Source organism: Rana temporaria, chromosome 3, assembly GCF_905171775.1.
Source record: "Rana temporaria chromosome 3, aRanTem1.1, whole genome shotgun sequence".
NCBI classification, from domain to species: Eukaryota; Metazoa; Chordata; class Amphibia; order Anura; family Ranidae; genus Rana; species Rana temporaria.
The window spans coordinates 467,827,661-467,850,526 of record NC_053491.1 but is presented as its reverse complement, the minus strand read 5'-3'; the positions used below and the strand labels follow the sequence as shown (position 1 = coordinate 467,850,526).

The window sequence follows — 22,866 nt, the reverse complement described above, 5'->3', positions numbered from 1 at the left end:
CAATTACATCCTCTCTCCTATCAATGGCACCCTCTGCCCCATCAATAGCAGCGCCTGTCCCATCAATTGCGGTGCCGCTGAGAGGGGGTGTTTGTGCTGCCGAAATTCCCCCCAAAAATTTAATTTTTCTTAAAGATGATAAGGGGGGGGGGATATTGCCACCGAAATTCCCCCTGAAAGTGACATTATTTTTCAAGCTGACAAACGGCTGACATTCTCCCTGAAAATGACATTCTTTTTTATAATGATAAGGGGGGGTTGCTGCGAAATTCCCCCTAAAAATGACATTCTTTGTTAAGATAATATGCGGGGGGGGGGCCGGGGGGGGATGCAGCCGACGATCTCTACGTAGAGATGAATATACAACAGAGGGGCAGCAGCAGCACTTACTATTTTGGTGGGGCCATGGCTGTGGAGGAGTCTGCTCCTCATACTTCCTGTCTTCTCTCTCGGGCGCATGAGAGAGACACAACAGGAAGTGACATCATGGCCCTAGATGTCAATCAATCTGCCCGGCTATAGTAACAGATACTATAAGCGCCGGGCAGACACTGTGGCTACCCGGTAAGCGCCACAAGGCGGTACTAAAGCCCGCAAATGAAGCGCCGCGTCTGCAATCTTTTGATTGCATGGACGTGGCACTTCCCATAATGCACGTGGCCGGCGCCACATAGTGCATTTGGTAAAGGATTTTTTGATATTCACATTTTTTTTTTTCTTAAAGGGGCCGTTTAAAAAAAAAAAAAAAAAAAAATTTTTTTTTTTTTTTTTTTTTTGTGACTACAGGAGGGGGGGCGGCGCCCGGGCGCCCCCTATGGACGGGCCGCCACTGATGTACACAGACTCCCCGTATGACGGTGTGCACAGACTCCCCCGTATGACGGTGTGCACAGACTCCCCCGTATGACGGTGTGCACAGACTCCCCCGTATGACGGTGTGCACAGACTCCCCCGTATGACGGGATGATGGCGGGTTTGTCACTATGGATGACCCATCCGCAGATTACATGTTTTCATTACACAAGAAGTGCAAATAGCCGGGATGATACACGTCACATTTAGCTAGATTCAGGTACAATGGACTAAACTTGCGGCGGCGTAGCTTAGCGTGTTTAGGCTACGCCGCCGTAAGTTAGCTAGGCAAGTAATGATTCTCAATGTACTTGCCTGCTAATATACGGCGGCGTAGCCTAAAGCGGGCGGGCGTAAGGGCGCCAAATTCAAATGTGTGTTAGGGGGGCGTGTTTAATGGTAATGAGGCTTGACCTTACGTTTTTGACGTTTTTTTGTTACTGCGCATGTGCCGGGCGCCTACATTTCCCAGTGTGCATTGCGACTAAGTACGCCGCACGGGCCTATTGATTTTGACGTGGACGTAAACGACGTAAATCCTGATTCGCGGACGACTTGCGTAAAAATTTCGAATTTCGCGGCGGGAACGGCGGCCATACTTGACATTACTATTCCAACTAGGGCCCAGCTCTAACTTTACGCGGCCTATCTCTTACGTAAACGGCCTGCGTCGGCCGGGCGTACGTTCGTGAATCGGCGTATCTCCTCATTTACATATTCTACGCCGATCACAATGGAGGCGCCACCCAGCGGCCATCCGAAATATTGCAATCTAAGATAGGACGGCGCAAGCCGTCCTATCTTGGATATGTTTAAGCGTATCTCTGTTTGAGCATACACTTAAACATATGTCGGTGCAGATTCTGAGTTAGGTCGGCTTATCTACTGATAAGTCGGCCTAACTCTTACTGAATCTACCTAATCGTTTATATATATATATATATATATATATATTATATATATATATATATATATATATATATAGTATATCAGGTTAAAAAAAAAGTTTCAGGTCGGTGATGTGATTCCTGTATAATATATCTTATATTTGGAGAGCGGTGATGTCACGCCTGTATAATATAACTTGCACTACATTGTCAAAAGTATTGGGACACCTGCCTTTACACGGCCAAACCTGAGGGCTCATCACCATAAAGTCTGGCTCAGTCCTCGCCATCTATAGAATGTAGGGGTGCAACGGATCAAAAAACTCACGGTTCGGATCAGAGTCACGGATCGGAATATTTTTCGGATCACCACCATATATAGTCCCCACTGTAATGTCCACATCTCCCCCCCCCCCCCCCACTGTAATGTCCACATCTCCCCCCCCCCCCCACTGTAATATCCACATCTCCCCCCCCCCCACTGTAATATCCACATCTCTTCCCCCCGCCCCCCACTGTAATATTTACACCCCCCCCCCCACTGTAATATCCACCCCCCCCCCCCCCCCGTAATATCCACATCTCCCCCCCCCCCCCCCCACTGTAATGTCCACATCTCCCCCCCCCCCCACTGTAATGTCCACATCTCCCCCCCCCCCCACTGTAATATCCACATCTCCCCCCCCCCCACTGTAATATCCACATCTCTTCCCCCCCCCCCCACTGTAATATCCACACCCCCCCCCCACTGTAATATCCACCCCCCCCCCCCCCCCCCGTAATATCCACATCTCCCCCCCCCCCCCCCACTGTAATGTCCACATCTCCCCCCCCCCCACTGTAATGTCCACATCTCCCCCCCCCCCCCACTGTAATATCCACATCTCCCCCCCCCCCCCACTGTAATATCCACATCTCTTCCCCCCCCCCCCCACTGTAATATCTACACCCCCCCCCCACTGTAATATCCACACCCCCCCCCCCCCCCGTAATATCCACATCTCCCCCCCCCCCCCCCCACTGTAATATCCACATCTGATGCTGTTTGTTGGTTTTCTCTTTCCGATGATTGTCCCGGATTTTACTTGTTATTTTACCCGGTCCCTGCTTGTGTTTTTTCAGAAGTACCTGGCGGAATACCTCAATGTACTTTTGGCAAAATCCTTCTACCGGAACTATCATGCCATGGTGAGTCTCATTTATTGTTTCTCCTGATACCTTAATATACTCTCTCTGACACTTTTCTTTTTAACCACTTGACCTACGGAAGGTTTTACCCCCCCCCCCCCATGACCAGAGCATTTTTTGCTATTTAGCACTGCGCTACTTTAACTGGCAATTGCACGGTAATGCAACACTGTACCCAAACAACATTTTACAGCATTTCTACCACAGAGCTTTCGTATGGTGGTACTGTATTTGATCACCACTGGGTTTATCTTTTTTATTACATAAATGAAAACAGACCAACATTTAAAAAAATAAATAAAAACTTTTTGTTATGAAACATGTCTAATAAAAAAAAATGTCTTTATAAATTTGGGCCAAAATGGACTCTGAAAATACCAATAAGTCTGTATTAATTGGCTTGTGTTAAATTTATAGCGCCTGCAAACTAGGGTATATATTCTGGAATTTGCACAGCTATAGACGCTATACTGTAATGGCGATTATCATTGTCTATGATAGTGTGGCAGGAAATCTGATGCTAACAGACACTGTCTGGGAGTGTCAGATTGCCCCGCCCGGCACTTACCTTTCTGGGGGTCAGCCATCCTCCTTCCACGGTCCCTCGATGTCTTCTGCCGCCCTCGATGACGCTTCAGCCAATCAGGTTACCGATAACCAGAATCGGTGAACCTGATTGGCTGAGACAGCCGTCAGTCTTATCCAAGGGACGCGGCCCCCTTCGTTCCGAGGATAGGACATCCGGGAGCCGAAGGGCTGTACTCGGCACTTCCGCACAGCCAACCAGCTGCCGTTATTCAGTTAGCCAGCGCCCTATGTCCGGCCATCTGAATAGACCAATGGCAGCTGGCCACAATAACATGCATTCATGCAATGCATGAATGTATGTTATTTGCACGGCGCTCCAGAGCGACATTCTAAAAGCCTTAAAGGGCCCGTTTGTTTTTTGTTTTTTTTATGACTACAGGAGGGGGGGGGGGGGGGGGCGGCTCCCGGGCTCCCCCTATGGACGGGCCGCCACTGCCCTCTATCCTGTCCAAACTATGTGGGACAGTGAGTGATATATGTATCGGGTATCTCTCTTCACTCCCAGTGGTTCAAAACAGAAGAGAAGCAAAGTAAGGTTGAATATGTGCAGCTGACGGGGCCATTATTGAAGTGAATCGCGTACCCCCCAACAGTATGAGATATATAAAGGGCACCTATTAGTGAAAGTATGTAGGCACAGGACACACCCATTGCCACGCCCCATTAAAGGAGAAATGTATGTATGTATGTATATATATATATATATATATATATATATATATATATATATATATATATATATATATATATATATATATATATATATATATATATATATATATATATATATATATATATATATATATATATATATATAGAGATGTATGTATATGTGTGTATATATATATATATATAATATTAGTGCTGTCAAGCGATTAAAATTTCTAATCGCGATTAATCGCATTAATGTTATAGTTAACTCACGATTAATCGCGCGATTAAGGAGGTTCACCCTTTAAAACATTTTTTTTTTTGTTTTCTTATTTTTTTTTATAATATTAAATTGTGTTTTTTTATTTTTTTACATGTTGATCACTTTTATTGCTGTCACAAGGAATGTAAACATCCCTTGTGACAGCAATAGGTGGTGACAGGTACTCTTTATGGAGGGATCGGGGGTCTAAAAGACCTCCGAGCCCTCCTTTGCACTTCAAAGTATTCAGATCGCTGAAAACGGCGATTCTGAATACTGTGTACTTTTTTAAATCCGGCGCCATTGGCAGCCGAGAAACCCGGAAGTGACGTCATGACGCCGCTTCCGTGGTTTCAATGCGGAGACTGAATCAAAGCCGTTTACGGCTTAGTGTCAGTCTCCGCCTGGACACAGAAGGCGCCGGATGGAGGATCGGGTCTCCCGCTGGGACGGGAGGCCCGGTCAGAGCGGCGAAAAGCGGCGGGAGGGGGGGGGGATGTCCCCTCCCGCTCCTCCGGCATAACAACCGAGCGGCTTTTAGCCACATCGGTTGTTATGTTTGGATAGCCGATCGCCCGCTCTAAACAACGGTACCGGGATGATGCCTGCGGCTGCAGGCATCATCCCGGTATAACCCCCGAACGCCGCCTCGTTAATCGCGCGATAAAAAAATTGACGGCGTTAACATGGGTTTGTGTTAACGCCGTTAATAACGCGTTTAACTGACAGCACTAATATATATATGTGTGTGTGTGTGTGTGTGTGTGTGTGTGTGTGTAAACCCAGAAGTTTGTTTTATATTTTTTTTATTTTTTTTTCGCGACTATTTTTCCTATTTTATATTGGCTTTTGAAATTTCTAAATGCAGCAATTTAGAAATTGGATAAAAGACAAAAAGTTCCTTTTATAGATCGGACCAAAATGAGGAGGAAAAAGGGACAGGGGAACCTTGTTCCAAATCATGTCCCTCAAAATCAGGGAAAATTGGGCGCTATGGAACCATTAATTCGCCCAGTTGGCAAATAGGCAGCCACTTTTCCTTTTGTTTACGATGAAGAGGAAATAATTGCCGATTGCAGTTATTTTCCAGCATACCGGACAGCTTCACACAGCACATACTACCAACATAACATGCATTTTTTTATTTTTTGTTGTGCAAGCATTAACCTCTAAAGACTGACATTGTCACAAGACCTTCATGGCCGGGCTAGTTCCGGAACTGCGTATTTGTTGTGGTTTCTGGGCTCTGACTGATATGTATCATATTCAGGGTCTCCCGTCCTTATCACTCTGTTTATTCTCTTTATTTCCAGATGGAGTTTCTGGAGGTCAGTCGTCTGTCCTTCATTACAGACCTTGGACCTAAAGGATTGTGAGTATCAAAACTTCCCTTGCTTACATGAAAACTAATGCCTGTATCATTTTTCTGTTTTATAAATTGTAATAAATAATAAAAGCAACAATCGGCGCACAAATAATCCAGTTAAACTAAAAATATTGCAAGCTGAACACAAAAAGGGTAATCGCGACCTCAAATGTAGCAAATGAAAAAAATATGTAAGGGCAGCGCAATGAGAGTCCATATAAAAGTAAGGGCCCTTTCACACCGGTGCGTTTTTTCTGCGTTTTTGCCGCGTTTTCGCGGTAAAAATAGCGCTATTAAAACGCCTTTAAAACGCTCCCCATGCCCCCTCCATTGAAATGAATTAAAAACCGCTGTAAAATCGTGGTAAAACACCGCGTTTTTACCGTGTTTTTAATTCATTTCAATGGAGAGGCATGGGGAGCGTTTTAATAGCGCTATTTTTACCGCGAAAACGCGGCAAAAACGCACCAGTGTGAAAGGGCCTTTACTGAAGATGACACCCAGCGATACAGCGAAAACTCTTCAAACGAAAGTGATGTAACCTCCACCAACAAGAGAAATGCTTCCTTACCAGATGGGATGGACCATTTGCGTTAACAACTGGTCAAAACAGCTTGGTCTCAGCATAGGAGAGAAGATGCGGATGGATCCAGCAGAGTGGCAAGTAATCCGATCAGATATGAAAAAACAACAGAAAACACGATCTCAGTGTAGACTGTTTAAGCTAGATTCACATACGGCGGCGTATATTTATGCCGGTGATCTGCCGTGCTTGTTCCAGCTATCTTGAAAGTTCCAGCGCATGCGCAATCTGATGTGCTGAGATGGTTCCAGGTAACAGGAAAGTTCCTACAAGGACTGCGCAGGCGCAAACTTGCTGACGGGAATCTCCGAACCTCGGTCGGCCTCACGTCCTCGCTTCGCTCGGATGGCTCGCTCCGCTCGCTCGGCCTCTTGGCTCTTTTTTTAACATCCTCCAATCCACGGGGATGTTAAAGAATGAGCCTGGATACCGGGCGAGGTTCGGAGATTTCCGTCGGGAAATTTGCGCCTGCGCAGTCAGTGAAGGAACTTCCCCGTTAGGGGAACATTGAGGACAAGTCACCGGCATAGCGCATCCCATTTGCACTACGCTGACGTAACTTGGTGAGGCAAGTGCAGTATTCACAAAGCACTTGCGTCCTAAGTTACGGCGGCGTAGCATAAATGGGCTGGCGTAAGCGCGGGTAATTCAAAGTAGGCTGTAGTGGGCGTGTTGTATGGTAATGATTAGTGACCTTACGTAAATGACGCGCCTAACGAACGGCGCATGCGCCGTCCGTGAGCGTATCCCAGTGCGCATGCTCAAAATCACGTCACAAATAGTCGACGTGCTTTCGACGTGAACGTAACCTACGCCCAGCCCCATTCTGAATCGGCTTACGCAAACAACGTAATTGACGTGAAATTTGACGGCTGTCCCGACGTCCATACTTAAAGTGGAGGTTCACCCAAAATATAAATTTTTGACATTAGATTTAGGCTAATTAAGGGGAGCAGTAACTGGTATTTTTTGCCGTACTTACCGTTGTAGAGATAGATGTTCTCCCGCCTCTTTCGGGTATGGGCTGCGGGACTGGGCGTTCCTATTTGATTGACAGGCTTCCGACGGTCGCATCCAGCGCGTCACGAGTTTCCGAAAGTAGCCGAACGTCGGTGCGCAGGCGCAGTATAGGGGCGCACCGACGTTCGGCTTCTTTCGGCACCTGGTGATGCGCTGTATGCGACCGTCGGAAGGCCCCGAAGATCATACCCGGAAGCGGCGGGAGAACATCGATCTCTAAAAGTAAGGCATTGATTTAAAAAAAAAATACCCGTTTCTGCTCCCCTTAATTAGCCTAAATCTAATGTTAAATGTTTTTTTTCGGGTGAACTCCCGCTTTAACATTGGCTGCGCCATCTTTTTGGTGGTTTATCTTTACGCCTGAAAACACCTTACGTAAAAAGCATATCTTACTGCGACGTGCGTACGTTCCAGAATAGGCGTATCTTGCTCATTTGCATATTCTCTGCGTAAATCGCCGTACACGCCCCTAGCGGCCAGCGTAAATATGCAGCTAAGATACAACGGCGTAGGAGACTTACGGCAGTCGTATCTTAGCAACAGAGAAGCGTATCTCAATTTGAGCATACGCTTAAAGATACGACGGCGCGGATTCGGACTTACGACGGCGTATCTACTAATACGCCGTCAGAAGTCTTTGTGAATCCGGGCCTTTGTGTTTTATTCCAAGGGTAAAAAAGTTCACTATACAGCAAAAATCCTGGACTGGACAATAGGCACAGGGAAATCCACTGGAGGACTACCGTCTGGTATAGCGAATGAGATTAAAACCATAAAAAAAGCATGGCCTGTAGCCGTGGTGTACAGCCGCAAACGGCAATGGAAAGGACGCGGGTGACGTCGCAAAGCTCCTCCCCATACGCACATTACATCCGTTTGGACTTCGTCAGCGGTGGGTCGCTGTACACCACGGCTACAGGCCATGCTTTTTTATGGTTTTAATCTCATTCGCTATACCAGACGGTAGTCCTCCAGTGGATTTCCCTGTGCCTATTGTCCAGTTCAGGATTTTTGCTGTATAGTGAACTTTTTTACCCTTGGAATAAAATACAAACAGTCTACACTGAGATCGTGTTTTCTGTTGTTTTTTTCATATCTGATCGGATTACTTACCACTCTGCTGGATCCATCCGCATCTTCTCTCCTATGCTGAGACCAAGCTGTTTTGACCAGTTGGTAACGCAAATGGTCCATCCCATCTGGTAAGGAAGCATTTCTCTTGTTGGTGGAGGTTACATCACTTTCGTTTGAAGAGTTTTCGCTGTATCACTGGGTGTCATCTTCAGTTACTTTTATGTAGCGCCCCCTTACTTTCAGTATGGGCACTACGCTAAAGGTAGTGGGGATTGGGAGAGTTATTTTGCTCCCATTCACAATTTGTTAAATTGTGGGCTGCTGTCATTCCTGAACTATCCTGTAGGTCAGTCTGCACTCCAGGGGTGTTGTTTCCCCCCTGGGTGACAGGTGGCGCTAGAGGGGTTCCGGCAGAGCCACTCTTCCCCAGCAGCCAATTAGAGGATTTTTCCCTCGTGGGGCATGCTGGGAAGGGGTATATCTGTGGCAGACGCCATCATTATTGGTTCTTCCCGCGGGTTCCAGGTGTGGCATCCACCTTTAGGGTGCGCACATCCAACGGACCCCGGCGATGGCCTTCCAGGCCGAGGTCGCATGCTAGGCGGAGCTCCAAATTGCTGAGAGGGGCCCCAGTGACTTACTGGGTCCCCCGTTTTACTGAGAAGATCCCAGGCTGGGTGCCCCTCGTTTGGGGGGTCGGCTTGAGGGGAACCCGGAGGCAGGTTGTCCAACAGAGCTTGAACGAACCATCGGTGATCTGGTGACTGGAATGCTGACAGGTACTCTTGCTGTCATCCGGTGACCTACTTTTAATCTACTGGGAGGATTCGCTCAATTCATCCGTTCAGCTCATTCAAGTAATAGGCCTGTGGCAGAGGCCCTACAGCCAGGTCTGTGGCAGAGGCCTGTTCCTCCCAGCAATCTAAAGTGACACTTCGGCTGCCAGGCTTGTGGCAGAAGTCTGTCCGGGGGCACTTCACCCACTCTGGCTAGAGTGGCGACGAACGGTGACTACTATTATTGTGCTGTTGAGAGCAGGATTGCTCTTTCTATATCCAGGCCTGATACCGCAAGTTCTCTATCGCTTCATCAACCTTTTCCTTCCTACTGCATGTTGATGTTGGCTATGTTGGGCCTGAAATGAAGCATTTGAAAACCTTTCTTCATGTACTGGACATTCGCTCACTACTTTATTCATCAGTTACACCCATAGACAACACTGAGGTAACTTAATACGCCGATCCCAACAACAAACCAGCGGCTCCTGCGGGGGTAGCGCTACATTTATATGGACTTTCGTTGCGCTGCACTTACATATTTTTTTTCATAAATTGTAATACCAGCCAAAACTTCTTATTTTTTTTATTTAATTTTGTATTTTTGTACACCATAGGATGTGATTGTTGATGGATATTTGTGCAGATTTGGGTTCACGTAGAACTCTTCCTATTTTAAAGCCTCACCATCATGTATATTCGTGTAGCACTAACCCTGAAGGAGCTGCTGGTTTGTTTTGGCGACATGTTACCTCGTGTTTCTATGATGTGTAGGGGTGTTTGGTGGAAGTTGTAGTAACGGAATGTCCACTAGACATGTGCGTTCCCGTTCGTAACGGATGGATTTTCGTACAAATTTGTTAGTATTCGTGCATTCAGATCAATTCGAACATCCGAAAAGCTGAAAGACCCAAAATACGCAAATGACAGAATTGCGAATAAGCAAAAATACGAACGGCTGATTGTCCAATCTTACTAAAATACGAAATGCCGAAAAAGAAAGAACGAAAATAACATCTATAACGAACGATTTGCATTCCGTATTTTAAATCCTTTGTCTGTTCGTATTTTCATTCATATGTTCGTATTTTCATTTGTAAATCCGTTTCTTTGTCTGTTCGTAAATTTGTGTACTCGTATCGTTCTTTCAAATGGGCACTGGGCAGTGTAGTTGGTGAGTGATTACTTAATATCTTAGCCAATCAGCTTATCTCTTTTGTGCTGAGTCACATTGTACAGTGTAAAGCCTCGTACACACGATCGGACTTCAAACAAACTTTTCCGTGGATTTTTGTCTGAAGGGAGTTGGCCGGACTTTTGAAACCGAAAAAGTTTGTCGAAAAAGTTTGTCCGATGGAGCGTACACGCGGTCGGATTTTTTTGGAAAACGCTAATTTTGACGTTTGTTGGCAAAAAGTCCGACCGTGTGTACGGGGGTTAAGAGAAAGTATATCTTAATATGGATTAGCCGCGTGTTGCTATGTATTTACGAAAGTACAAAATTACGAATCCATTAAACGAAAATTTATTATCTAACAAAATTACGAATTTCGAATCAACGGAAATAAATTAGACAGTATTATGAATCATTCAGTATAAACGAAAATAAAACTGTTACGAAAATACGAATGGGTCCGAAAAGGAAAACTTGCGTCTTACGAAATTACGAATCTTTACAAATCTACGCAACGAGACGAAACGCAACAAAAAACTACGAAAATTTTTGTTGTGCACATGTCTAATGTCCACGACAGGTGTCTTTTTTTTTTTTTTCTTTTTCTGTGCTCTTTATTACCCAGCCGGGTAAAAACAATAAACTTGGTGAAGAATAGAGGTTCAGTAGAAATGAAGATAGCAGATCCAGGTGTCAGAAATAGGGAAGTCCTCTTCCCACGTGTAATGTCTCTCTCACCACTCCAGCCAGAGTGGGTATCATGCACCTGGACAGGCCCCTCTCACCAGCCTGGCAGCCAGAATGTCACTCAAACCTCAGGAAAAAGTCTCTGCCACAGACCCTCCTGGTAAATGAACAGCAGAGATAATCCTCCTAAGCAGAGTTGGCACCTGGATCTCCTTCAGGTAGTTTAGTTTTTGGGTACCGACTGACAGGCGGCCAACATCCAGCCTTTCAGTGTCCGGTTCCCCTGGTCCCCGATGGATGGTCAGGCCCCTAGCGCATACCTCCCAACCGTCCCGATTTTTTGGGGGAATGTCCCGCGATTCGCAGTGCTATAGTCCCGCGATCGACCCCCCTCTCCCCCCACGATTCGCGGTAAATTCCGCGGTCCCGCGTTTGGCGACAAACCCCACCCCCCCGCTCAACAACTTTGATCCGCGGAACCCCCCCCCCCCGCTCAACAACTCTGAACCGTGCCCCCCCCCCACTCAACAACTTTGTTCGGGGAACCCCCTCGTGGTCCCGAAGCCAAGATCCTTGCGTTGCACGCGCAACTCCGGCCCGGAAGGCCATTCACCAGGGGGCGGCGTGAAGTGGCTACCCTAAAGGTGGGCGCCACATGAGGAGAGACCCAGGAAGATCGCATCTGCCTCAAATACTCCTCTCCCAGCATGCACAGCGAGGCCAAACCCTCCTGAACAAGAGCACCCAATCCTTGACTCCACTGCTGCCACCTGCCGACCTGGGGTGAGATCAGCACCCCAGAAACAGAATGGACCCAAATTTGAACAAATCAAACTGGTCAGTTGACTAACTCTCTGACCCCCTCTAAATTTAACATAGCACCGGTACTGGAAAGTAACCAGGCGCTACACAAGAAATAGGACTTCACTGCTGCCTTATACTTTATAGCCTACCTATGCAATATTATAATCATTTATGATCTTCTGGCATACTTCTAGTTAGTAAATGTATGAAGGGTCTTAAAGTTTCCGCACTTTTTCTTAATAAAGAGTTAAAAAAAAAATTGCAGAAACATTTTGAGGAACCCTCGTATTTCCATTGGTGGTTGATGATTTCATTTATAGACTGGAAATTCCCTCAAAGGGGTTTTTTAGCAGCCAAAAGTAGTATTTGAGTAGTAATCAATTTTGAGTGAATTATTTTATTATATCAAAAAGTACTTAATACATGAAAAAGATGATTTGATTTATGCTTCACTTTCAGGATTTGCCCCTAGGAACCATTCCCTTTTCATGGCATAGATACAGTAATGCCCTTTTTAGGGTGCTTCTTTTTATTTATTTTTTGGTTTGTTTTTAACCACTTAAGGACCGCCTCCTGCACATTTACGTCGGTAGAATGGCACGGCTGGGCACAGGCACGTACAGGTACGTCCTCTTTAAGTGCCCAGCCGTGGGTCGCTGGCGCGCGCCCGCGACCCCTTCCGAAGCTCCGCGACCCCTTCCGAAGCTCCGCGACCGGTTCCGAAGCTCCGTGACCCGCGGACCCGATAGCCGCTGGAGTCCCGCGATCGTTTCCCGGAGCTGAAGAACGGGGAGAGCCGTGTGTAAACGCGGCTTCCCCGTTCTTCACAGTGGCGCTGTCCTTGATCATGTGTTCCCTGTTATAGGGAAACGCGATCAATGACGTTGCACGTCCAGCCCCGCCCCCCCTACAGTTAGAAACACAGATGAGGTCACACATAACCCCTTCAGCGCCCCCTAGTGGTTAACTCCCAAACTGCAATTGTCATTTTCACAGTAAACAATGCATTTTTTGCTGTGAAAATGACAATGGTCCCAAAAATGTGCCAAAGTGTCCGCCATAATGTCGCAGTCACAAAAAAAATCGCTGATCGCCGGCTTTAGTAGTAAAAAAAAAATTAATAAAAATGCAATAAAACTATCCCCTATTTTGTAAACGCTATACATTTTGCGCAAACCAATCAATAAATGCTTATTGCGTTGTGTTTTTTTTTTTTTTTTTACCAAAAATAGGTAGAAGAATACGTATCGGCCTAAACTGAGGAACATTTTTTTTTTTATATATATTTTTAGGGGATATTTCTTATAGCAAAAAGTTAAAAATACAGATTTTTTTCAAAATTGTCGCTCTATTTTTGTTTATAGCGCAAAAAATATAAACCGCAGAGGTGATCAAATACCACCAAAAGAAAGCTCTATTTGTAGGAAAAAAAGGATGCCAATTTTGTTTGGGAGCCACGTCGCACGACCGCGCAATTGTCAGTTAAAGCGACGCAGTGCCGAATCGCAAAAACTGGCCGGGTCCTTTACCTGCCTAAAGGTCCGGGTCTTAAGTGGTTAAGTACGGTACATATCATCCATCAGACCATTCTACTGGTTTTTAGGTCATACTTGGCTTTTTATAGCTTCTAGGGCATTCCTTCCGAAGAAGTGCTTATTGGTCACATAGAGGGCCACATATACAACAGTGGAACCTCAGATTATGAGGATAATCCGTTCCAGGAGAATGCTCGTAATCCAAAGTACTCGCATATCGAAGCGAGTTTCCCCATTGAAGTCAATGGAAACTAAAATAATTTGTTCTGCATTGACTTGCAATACCGCATGCGGCCAGAGGTGGGGGGGGGCACCGGAGAGCCTCTGAAACGTCCGAAAAGGCCAGAGGACACCTCGGCAAACCTCGGAAAGGACTTTGGGCCAGATTCACAGTGGAGATACAACGGCGTTTCTCCTGATACGCCGTCGTTTCTCTGTTTCTATCTATGCGACTGATTCATAGAATCAGTTACGCATAGATAGCCAGAAGATCCGACAGGTGTAATTGTTTTACACTGTCGGATCTTAAGATGCAATACCGCGGCCGCCGCTGGGGGGAGTTCACGTCGTAAACCAGCGTCGGGTATGCAAATTAGGAGTTACGGCGATTCCCGACGGATTTTCGCGTTCGCTACGTCGCCGCTAGTCTAGTTTCCCGTCGCAAAGTTAGTCGTCGTTTTGGGTGCCTTAACTTTACACAGCACACGTATGTGCTGTATAAAGTATGGCCATCGTTCCCGCTTTGAAATTAAAAAAATAATGTTGTTTGCGTAAGCCGTCCGGGAATACGGAATAATGCTACGTGCGTCGCCGTTCGGAAAAATGACGTCACGGCGCGCAAAGCACGACGGGAATTACGGAACGCAGCATGCGCAGTAGGTCCGGCGCGGGAGCGCGCCTAATTTAAATGGCACACGCCCATTTAAATTGGCCCGCCTTGCGCCGGAGGCCGCCGGCGTAGGTTTTCATCGCAAGTGTATAAATCCTATGCAGGCTTTTTTTTTTTCTCTCTCGAAGAATAGGTGAACGCACTCCATTCTGAGTCACCCCTTGTCTCCGCCCCCTTCAGAGAATATTGAACCAAGTATCATTTTATGGTTCTAATTATTTTGTATGGAATTGGTTAATCACAAGAAAAGTAGTTCCTCTGCAGGCAGCAACAATTGACCCCCCTCCAGCAACAATCGATTCACCCCAGCAGCAATAGATCCCCTGCAACATAATACCCAACAACAACAATAGAGCCCCCCCAGCAGAAATAGACCCCCTGCAACATAATACCCCCCAACAACAATAGAGCCCCCCCAGCAGAAATAGACCCCCTGCAACATAATACCCCCCCAACAACAATAGAGCCCCCCCGCAGAAATAGACCCCCTGCAACATAATACCCCCAACAACAATAGAGCCCCTCAGCAACAATAGACCCCTGTCCGCAACAATACAGTAGATCTTCCAGCAGCCAGCAACAATAGAACCCTCCCTCAATGGTAGATCCCAGCCAGCAACAACTGATCCCCCTAGGAACATAAGACTCCCCCCCCCCCCCCCCCCCCCCCAAAACACAGGATTCCGCATCAGTAGAACCTACAGCACAACCCAGGGAGGTGCCGGTGCGTTCCTCTTCGTTCCCACTGATCCTATGTCTCTCTTTTTATACAGTGTGTAATATATGTGTGTGTGTGTATATGTGTATATGTATATATATATATACATATATATATATATTATATTTTTTATTATATTTTTTATTATATTTTTTATATATTATATTGTACTGCATAAAAAAATTGAGTTTTAATATTTAGAGTAGCTTTTGTTTTTTGTGTACCTAAAAAGTCCCACTGATTTTGGTTCCTGTTATTTTTTTTTATTTAATTTTTTTTTTTTTTCAGAATAAGGGATGTGGATATTTGAGGCTGTCATTTAGAAACCAGGAACTCCCAGGGCATTTTACACTTTACTCCTAGGGAAGAGCTTGGATCTGTCAGGTTTTTATAGCGCTCTGTGACTCCGCTGGGGGGATTCCCTTTATATCCTGTCTTAGTGACACCTTTCAGTGGGACAAAAAGTGAGGCAGATTTTTACCCGGACCGCCGTGTGAAGAGCAGGGCCGTTTGATGGAATTTGGGGGCCCCAAGCAGAATGGGGGCCCCAAGCACCCCCCCCCCCCCCGCACACGCAAAGCCTTCACTAATTTTTTACACCCATGTTCTTGATCCTCCCCCCCTCCCTAGTCCCTATGTTTTTCTATTCTCACCTCCCCTTCTTCCCTGTAGCCAGCCGCTGTAGCGTGGCCGAGCTCCTCTTCCTCCTGTCAGTCCGGTGTTCTATCATTATGGGTCCCCAGTCCCCTATCAGATAGTGCCCGGGCACCGCGCGGTACAGGAGATTCAGTTCCTGTGTTCCCAGCCGGACTGAAAGGAAGTGAGCACTCAGTGTGCACTTCCTGTCAGACCGGCCGGGAACAGGAAACTGAATCTCCTATACCACGCGCGGTACCTGGCCGGACTGACAGGACTCCAGGAGGAAGGAAGAGGAGCTCGGCCACGCTACAGCCTGGGAAGGGGAAGTTGGGGGCCCCAAGCAATTGTTTGTTTTGCCTGTCCTGTAGCGAGGGCCTGGTGAAGAGGATACCTGGGTTATAGTAGCTAGCTGCTGCCATAACAGATATCCCTCTTCAAAACAGCCGGCGTACGGCGGACCATAAGTGGTTAAGCTGGCCATACACTATGCTGATTTGCTCCGTGGGTGGCCCAGGCTGTCACCACACTCCCGCCCGTCATTCTTTGCTTTAAAATCTAGTATTTGAAAAGTGATTTCTGATTGGTTGTTACATCCCATGTCTCTGACTGCATTTATTCATTTTTTTTATTTATTTTTTGCAGGGAAGGTTTCATACTGAAGAGATCAGGAGGACACCGGATTCAAGGGTTCAACTGTGCCGGTCATCATCAGTTCTGTTACCGCTGGTCAAAGAGGTCAGCAACAGCCAAAAACGTGTTTTTTTTTTTTTGTTTTTTTTTGTTCTTCCACATAAAAATGGTTCTGAAAAACGAGTGAAATTGGGTCAGCTGTGAAGAAGTAAAAAGTGACACTGACAGGAGTTGGGACACACTAGAACAGATACAGTGGGACCTTGGATTATGAGCATAATCCGTTCCAGCAGAATGCATGTAATCCAAAGGACTCGCATATCAAAGCGAGTTTCCTCATAGAAGTCAATGGAAACACAGATAATTCGTTCCACGTTGACTTCTAATGTATGCAGTACCCCATGTGGCCAGAGGTAGGGGTGGGGGCGCTGGAGAGACTCAAATTTCTCGGAGACTGCTCAAGTGCACTCAAACTCTCAGAGGCTTGGAAACAATCCGACACCCCCAAATTTCCCCACTGAACACAAATCCTCTCCCTCCAATCGGCTTGTTGAGCCCCCCCAGCTCACATGATATCAGTGCCCAAGGCACATTTTTGCCCATTCCTCCTTGCAAAACTGCTCCAGCTCCTTCAAGTTGGATGGTTTGTGCTTGTGAACTGCAATCTTTAAGTCTGATCACAGATTTTCTATTGGATTGAGGTCTGGGCTTTGACTAGGCCATTCCAACACATTTACATGTTTCCCCTAAAACCACCCAAGTGTTGATTTAGCAGTGTGTTTGGGGTCATTGTCCTGCTGGAAGGTGAACCTCCTTCCTAGCCTCAAATCACACACAGAGTGGTATCCCTGTATTTAGCACCATTCATCTTTTTCTCAACTCTGACCAGTTTCCCAGTCCTAACTGCTGAAAAACATCCCCACAGCATGATGCTGCCACCACCATGTTTCACAGTGGGGATGGTGTTCTTTGGGCGATGCGATGTGTTGGGTTTGCGCCCGACATAGCGTTTTCTTTGGCCAAAAAGTTAAATTTTAGTCTCATCAGACCAGAGCACCTTCCTCCATATATTTTGGGAGTCTCCCACATGCCTTTTTTACAAACTCAATGGCTTTCTTCTGGCCACTCTGCCATAAAGCCCAACTCTATGGAGCGTACGGCTTATTGTTGTCCTATGTACATATACTCCAGTCTCTGCTGTGGAACTCTGCAGCTCCTCCAGGGTTACCTTGGGTCTCTGTGCCACCTCTCTGATTAATTCCCTCCTTGCCCGGTCCGTGAGTTTTGGTGTGCGGGCAATCTCTTGGCAGGTTTGCTGTTGCGCCATGTTCTTTCCATTGGGTTATGATAGATTTGATGGTGCTTCTAGGGATCATCAAAGATTTGGATATTTTTTTATAACCTAAACCTGACTTGTACTTCTCAACAACATTGTCCCTTACTTGTTTTGAGAGTTTCTTGGTCTTCATGGCAGTGTTTGGTTAGCGGTGCCTCTTGCTTAGGTGTTGCAGCCACTGGGGCATTTCAGAAAGGTGTGTCTATGTAATGACAGGTCATGTGACACTTAGATTGCACACAGGTGGACATCATTTCACTAATTATGTGACTTCTGAAGGTAATTGGTTGCACCAGAGCTTTTTATGGGCTTCATAACAAAGGGGGTGAATACATACGCACATGCCAATTATAATTTTTTTTTTATTTCTAAAAAATGGTTTTATGTAGCGGTGCACCGAAATGGAAATTTCAGAACTGAAACAAAACAGAAATAAAAGGTCAGGTCGAAACCGAAAATTACTTTTTTTTTTTTTTTTTTTTTTATATTTGTATGTTTTAAAACGCCACCATCACCTCCTGCCCCACAACCTCCTGCCACAGTGCCACCATCACCTCCTGCCCCACAACCTCCTGCCACAGTGCCACCATCACCTCCTGCCCCATCACCTCCTGCCCCAGTGCCACCATCACCTCCTGCCCCAGTGCCACCATCACCTCCTGCCCCACAATCTCCTGCCACAGTGCCACCATCACCTCCTGCCCCAGTGCCACCATCACCTCCTGCCCCACAACCTCCTGCCACAGTGCCACCATCACCTCCTGCCCCACAATCTCCTGCCACAGTGCCACCATCACCTCCTGCCCCACAACCTCCTGCCACAGTGCCACCATCACCTCCTGCCCCACAACCTCCTGCCACAGTGCCACCATCACCTCCTGCCCCACAATCTCCTGCCACAGTGCCACCATCACCTCCTGCCCCACAACATCCTGCCACAGTGCCACCATCACCTCCTGCCCCACAACCTCCTGCCACAGTGCCACCATCACCTCCTGCCCCACAACCTCCTGCCACAGTGCCACCATCACCTCCTGCCCCACAATCTCCTGCCACAGTGCCACCATCACCTCCTGCCCCACAATCTCCTGCCACAGTGCCACCATCACCTCCTGCCCCACAACCTCCTGCCACAGTGCCACCATCACCTCCTGCCCCACAACCTCCTGCCACAGTGCCACCATCACCTCCTGCCCCACAATCTCCTGCCACAGTGCCACCATCACCTCCTGCCCCACAATCTCCTGCCACAGTGCCACCATCACCTCCTGCCACAGTGCCACCATCACCTCCTGCCCCACAACCTCCTGCCACAGTGCCACCAGCACCTCTTGCCCCACAACCTCCTGCCACAGTGCCACCATCACCTTCTGCCACCTTCTTCTTTATTACCTTGAAGCTGGGCTGGACTCTGGGCTGGGCTGCGCTGTCACGGCTCCGTCCTCTGCCTATGGCGAGTGTCACTGCCAAAGTGTCCCTCCTGAGTCCTCCTGACTCAATCGGCTATTCAAAAATGGCGCTGGGTGGCGCCATTACGTATCTGTGCATGCGCCGCCCGGCCGAGCGGATACAAAAAAAAATTTAACTAAAGGCTGTAATGTAACAAAACAGGTAAAAAGCCAATTGGGTGAATACTTTGGCAAGGCACTGTACTTTGTTAGGAAAAATCCCACCATTATCCTATTTGTCATTGCCAAGTGTCATAGAGGAAGGTCACTGGGGCCCCCATTGATAATTTGCTGTGGAGCCCCATGATTTGTAGTTACACCGTTGCTCGGAGCCACTATGATGTTTAGTTCTGTCTCCAGTCCTCCCATGCGGTATGTAGTGCATTTATATGTCAGGGGAACAGTTGCACTTTTCTTGAAGGTTGTCCTTCGTGTTTCTGATGTAAGGGAATATTTATGCCGTTTGTAATGTGAGTTAAATATTTTTCTTTGTCTAGGTGGCTGGTGGTGAAAGATTCTTTTCTACTCTACTTGAAACCAGATTCTGGGGAGATCTCCTGTGTGCTGCTCTTCGACCCTGAATTCCGAACGCTAGTTGGCAAAAAACACACCGAGATCAAATATGGTGTCCGGGTAGAGAATTACTCCAGGTAAGCGAGGACCGTCCTTCTACAACCATAAAATATGACCTCTTGTGTTGTATCAAAATCGGCAACACTATTCTATAAAAAACATTTCATATTCTGAAATACTCTGCAATACTGGAGGACTCTGCGCCTTCCTCTGACTCTCCTCTCTAAAAATATTCTGCTACTTCCTCTATGTAACTGCCTTGCTAGAGGACTCTGCTCCTTCCTCTATGTAACTCCCCTCTACTGGAGGACTCTGCTACTTCCTCTATGTAACTCCCCTCTACTGGAGGACTCTGCTCCTCCCTCTGTGTAACTCCCCTCTACTGGAGGACTCTGCTCCTTCCTCTATGTAACTCCCCTCTACTGGAGGACTCTGCTCCTTCCTCTGTGTAACTCCCCTCTACTGGAGGACTCTGCTCCTTCCTCTATGTAACTCCCCTCTACTGGAGGACTCTGCTCCTTCCTCTATGTAACTCCCCTCTACTGGAGGACTCTGCTCCTTCCTCTATGTAACTCCCCTCTACTGGAGGACTCTGCTCCTTCCTCTATGTAACTCCCCTCTACTGGAGGACTCTGCTCCTTCCTCTATGTAACTCCCCTCTACTGGAGGACTCTGCTCCTTCCTCTATGTAACTCCCCTCTACTGGAGGACTCTGCTCCTTCCTCTATGTAACTCCCCTCTACTGGAGGACTCTGCTCCTTCCTCTATATAACTCGCCTCTACTGGGGGACTCTGCTCCTTCCTCTATGTAACTTACCTCTACTGGAGGATTCTGCTCCTTCCTCTATGTAACTCCCCTCTACTGGAGGATTCTGCTCCTTCCTCTATGTAACTCCCCTCTACTGGAGGATTCTGCTCCTTCCTCTATGTAACTCACCTCTACTGGAAGACTCTGCTCCTTCCTCTATGTAACTCGCCTCTACTGGAGGACTCTGCTCCTTCCTCTATGTAACCCACCTCTACTGGAGGACTCTGCTCCTTCCTCTATGTAACTCCCCTCTACTGGAGGACTTTGCTCCTTCCTCTATGTAACTCGCCTCTACTGGAGGACTCTGCTCCCTCCTCTATGTAACTCCCCTCTACTGGAGGACTCTGCTCCTTCCTCTATGTAACTCGCCTCTACTGGAGGACTCTGCTCCTTCCTCTATGTAACCCACCTCTACTGGAGGACTCTGCTCCTTCCTCTATGTAACTCCCCTCTACTGGGGGACTCTGCTCATTCATCTATGTAACTCCCCTCTACTGGAGGACTCTGCTCCTTCCTCTATGTAACACCCCTCTACTGGAGGATTCTGCTCCTCCCTCTGACTCTCCTCACCTACAATACTGGAGGACTCTGCGCCTTCCTCTGACTCTTCTCTCCTGAAATACTCTGCAATACTGGAGGACTCTGCTCCTTCCTCTATGTAACTCGCCTCTACTGGAGGACTCTGCTCCTTCCTATGACTCTCCTCACCTGAAATACTCTGCTATTTCCTCTATGTAACTCTCTGCCTTGCTATAGGACTCTGCTCCTTCCTCTATGTAACTCCCCTCTACTGGAGGACTCTGCTCCTTCCTCTATGTAACTCGCCTCTACTGGAGGATTCTGCTCCTTTCTATGACTCTCCTCACCTGAAATACTCTGCTCCTTCCTCTATGTAACTTCCCTCTACTGGAAGACTCTGCTCCTTCCTCTATGTAACTCGCCTCTACTGGAGGACTCTGCTCCTTCCTCTATGTAACTCGCCTCTACTGGAGGACTCTGCTCCTTCCTCTATGTAACTCGCCTCTACTGGAGGACTCTGCTCCTTCCTCTATGTAACTCGCCTCTACTGGAGGACTCTGCTCCTTCCTCTATGTAGCTCCCCTCTACTGGAGGACTCTGCTCCTTTCTCTATGTAACTCCCCTCTACTGGAGGACTCTGCTCCTTCCTCTATGTAGCTCGCCTCTACTGGAGGACTCTGCTCCTTCCTCTATGTAACTCCCCTCTACTGGAGGACTCTGCTCCTTCCTCTATGTAACTCCCCTCTACTGGAAGACTCTGCTCCTTTCTCTATGTAACTCCCCTCTACTGGAGGACTCTGCGCCTTCCTCTGACTCTCCTCTCCTGAAATACTCTGCTACTTCCTCTATGTAACTCTGCCTCTACTGGAGGACTCTGCTCCTTCCTCTATGTAACTCCCCTCTACTGGAGGATTCTGCTCCTTCCTCTATGTAACTCCCCTCTACTGGAAGACTCTGCTCCTTCCTCTATGTAACTCACCTCTACCGGAGGACTCTGCTCCTTCCTCTATGTAACTCACCTCTACTGGAGGACTCTGCTCCTTCCTCTATGTAACTCGCCTCTTCTGGAGGACTCTGCGCCTTCCTCTGACTCTCCTCTCCAGAAATTCTCTGCTACTTCCTCTGTTATTTGTATTGTTTTCTTACCTTCAAGAAAAAAAATTGGTTGGTTGAATCTGAATGAGATTATTTCATAATAATAATATAAAATGCTCTCAACAGAAAATGTAGTTTTTTTTTTTTTTTTTTTTAGAGGTAACAAATAATTTTGGATTATTGAGAAAACTAGAATTGATCACAAAAAGGGGGGGGGGGGGGAGAAAAATAAACAGTAAAAAAATAACCCAAAATATTCACACTTTAAAATTGCTGAAAACATTACCATTGCATAAAGACTTCCTGCCGGCACACTTGGCAGGAAGATTTCATTCCTTTCTTTCCGTTCTCTCTATGACTGCCAAGTCTGGTGGGCCGGCTGAGCTTCGCTGCCACGAGTCCGCTCTGCTGTTTATCTTGGGAAACGGCCCAGACCCTTCTTATCTTGGAAACACAACCTTGTACATTCCATGTAGCTTTTTTGTTTTTTTCTTCTTTATTTTTTTTTTTTTTTTTCCTTTTTTTTTATTATTATTTTTTTTTTTTTTTTAAGTTAATCCTAAAGTAGCCCTTTTCCTTCACCACTATTTACACAAAGCTCTTCCAGAGACCTGGTTATTCCCTTGTTGGGTGCCGCCATCTTGTCTCTTGCACTGCACCCTGCCTCGGTACTCTCGTCAAAATCCCTCAGCCCTGATACAAGCAGTGGGCAGGCTCAGCCCTGATACAAGCAGTGGGCAGGCTCAGCCCTGATACAAGCAGTG

General features: G+C 47.0%; 1 protein-coding gene across 2 annotated transcripts in view; it reads left to right on the top strand.

The window, feature by feature from the left end:
- Window positions 1–22,866, top strand: part of PLD2 (phospholipase D2) — a 129,424-nt gene that overhangs the window by 57,377 nt on the left and 49,181 nt on the right. For both annotated transcript variants that reach the window (XM_040346903.1, XM_040346902.1), the window contains exons 6-9: window positions 2,862–2,927; window positions 5,742–5,800; window positions 16,336–16,428; window positions 19,605–19,757. In XM_040346903.1, coding sequence (XP_040202837.1) covers window positions 2,862–2,927; window positions 5,742–5,800; window positions 16,336–16,428; window positions 19,605–19,757 — 371 coding nt within the window. The remainder of the gene's footprint in view (window positions 1–2,861; window positions 2,928–5,741; window positions 5,801–16,335; window positions 16,429–19,604; window positions 19,758–22,866) is intronic.